General features: G+C 38.1%; 1 protein-coding gene across 1 annotated transcript in view; it reads left to right on the top strand.

The window, feature by feature from the left end:
- Positions 1 to 2,034, top strand: part of LRPPRC (leucine rich pentatricopeptide repeat containing) — a 146,186-nt gene extending 144,152 nt beyond the window's left edge. Inside the window, exons 37-38 of the mRNA XM_007944418.1 lie at positions 1,050 to 1,192; positions 1,972 to 2,034. Of these exons, the coding sequence (XP_007942609.1) occupies positions 1,050 to 1,192; positions 1,972 to 2,034 (206 nt within the window). The remainder of the gene's footprint in view (positions 1 to 1,049; positions 1,193 to 1,971) is intronic.
- The last annotated feature ends 519 nt before the right edge of the window (positions 2,035 to 2,553 follow it).

Genomic DNA, 2,553 nt, shown 5'->3' with positions numbered 1-2,553 from the left:
AAAAGAAAAGAGAAAAAAAAAAAAAAAAAGAAGATTCCAGCACTTCCTGAACAGCTTCCCAGGGGATGGGAGAACCTGAGTGGACCCTTCATAGGTAGTGGGGTCAGGAATTGGACTTTGGGGGCACATAAAGGACTTAAGCAAAGGAAATCAATTAAGTGTATCTTCTCCCATAAGAGCTGGTAAGTCGGTCACCCTTGTCCCATTTGGGATTCATCTCTGACTCTCTCACATCCCTTGTGGGTGTTCATCCTGGTACTACTGGGGTTGAGGGTGGTTACACAGGGTAAGAGTTTGTTAAGTGCTTAGATGTTAAACAACTAAGGCAAAATTAAAGAGTGTTACCAACAGTGATTGTTAGCAGAGCCTTTATAATCTGGACAATAAACTCAAAAACAAAATTCTGGCAAATAAGCCCCCCTAAGAAGATTTTATTCTTGAATAATGGAAAACCAGTTACATTTAGCACTGAGGCTACTTCATCATTTGTTTGAATGAAATATTACTGTGACTTGTTAATGTTGCCTTACAGATCTTTTGCCATGATAGCTAACTATAGACTCACGTTCCTTTATTTCACAGTAGGAGAATGTTTTGGTCTCTTTGATGTTGAGTTCGTATATTGAGTGTGTAGAATTCCACATAACTTGCATGCCCACACAGCAGCCCCGAGGTTGGCTTATTTCACAGTGGGGTTTTAAGCAGAGGAGGGTTGAATGTTGTATGATCGAGAGCTTAAATCTAGTCGTTTTCACTGCCACGGTCTCCAGAATAGTGCACCCGTCTGTGCACACGATGCCATCAGTGTTCTTCTAAGACCTCTGAGTACAGCATGTTTAACTTTCTTCTCCTCCTCCACTGTGGTGGATGATACTGAATGAAGGGTGCCGGAAAGGGGTGAGAGGAGCTTGATGAATTCGTAATGTGGCTTCTTGTTCGGTGTAGTTAAGCATTCATTTGCTTTGGGTTAAGGGATCCAAGAGTCCCGAAGAACTGTGTTTTAGGGAAAAGAGGTTTTCTTTATATGTGATTAATATCTTTTTCTTCAGCCCTGGACAGTGATGTCACCTCTGCGAAAGCATTGTATGAACATTTGACCACAAAGAATAAAAAATTGAATAATCTGTTTCTAAAGCGTTATGCAGTTTTGCTGAAGCGTGCTGGAGAGCCTGTCCCTTTCACTGAACCCCCTGTGAGTATGTCTTAATTCAGGGGGGAAGATAGCTCTGCAGATTTGTGTGTGCTTCATAGTCACATGTAAAATAACAAACTGAATACTTAATTACATAAGGATTAGATCTCTGTGAAGAACCCTCGATGCAGGCCACAGGGACTGAGCAGTTGGGCCTTGGGTTTGGCTATGGGAGAATGTCACCTTCTGAAGCTTAGGTTTAAAATAGAAGGTCCATCAAAGACCTTCACCTGGAGATACGAATTTATCAAGTGTCCTTGGGGCTGTTCTCTCATAATTTCAGCTTTTTAAATAGATCCTAATAGCCTGTATTTTAACAGCTAAGCATATAAGTCATTATTAATTATTTGTTTCACTTAAAATGTTTTGTTTTTGTTTCTTCATTGAAGACATTTTGTTTTGTTTAATGAAAGAAATCACATACAGAATTTCTTTTGTCATTGAACTGAAAGTTACTACACCATGTTTATTTCAAATACCTTAACCGTCCACCCAGTGGAAATACCTGTGTGCACACATATACACACTCACACTCTCTCTTGCACACACACATACACACACTCACTCTCTCTCACACACATAACACACACATGCTCACCACAGAGGTTCCTGGTGCTGCTTTTAATTAATGTGACTGGTAGCAGTGTTGAAGCAGGGTCTGCTGGGACCCCAGCAATCTTAGTTACTAGTTTACAGTCCTAGGATTTTAAGTTTGGGACCATTGCTGAGTGCTAGTAACTTTACCTGTAACTTCTCTTCATTTTTTTCCTCTTTAACAGGAGAGCTTTGAATTTTATGTAAAGCAGCTGAAGGAATCAAAGGAAAGCCCTTGTGAAATGTGAAGGCACTTGGTTTGTGTTTGTGATTCTGTGTCTAAAATATTATTTTTTAAATATACTTGAAAGGAAAAGAATAAATAAATGAAAAATTAATTTGTTTATATTACTTTTATTTGTAATATATGTTCAGCGTCTTACTGACAATAACGGTGGATACTTGGTCACTAGACATTTTTGCTTCTGGTTACAACATAAATCTATAGCATTTTCTTAGAGGCTTCTGATGGATGAAGCTGTAATTTTTCAAAGTTGAAAAATTCAGTTGAATATTCAGTTCCTGTTCTGTTTTGTTGATAATTTAAACAAAAAATATTACTCCTTTTATTAATAGACCTGCTTGTTAATGGTTTTTGTCTGAAAAAATTTTGGACTGGACGACAAGATGGTCAAGGAGCTTTCTAATGAATGCTTACTATTTTATGATACAACAATTCCTCACATATATGTAGCTCTGTATAATTTTCAAATTTCGTAAAATGTTAGAGCTAAAAGCCATCTTGGGAGTCATCGAATCTAGCCCTC

This window comes from Orycteropus afer, unplaced genomic scaffold (assembly GCF_000298275.1).
Source record: "Orycteropus afer afer isolate SDZICR_OR568_19922 unplaced genomic scaffold, OryAfe1.0 scaffold00124, whole genome shotgun sequence".
In the NCBI taxonomy this organism is placed as follows: domain Eukaryota; kingdom Metazoa; phylum Chordata; class Mammalia; order Tubulidentata; family Orycteropodidae; genus Orycteropus; species Orycteropus afer.
The sequence above is the reverse complement of the archived record's forward strand: the minus strand, read 5'-3'. Positions and strand labels throughout refer to the sequence as shown.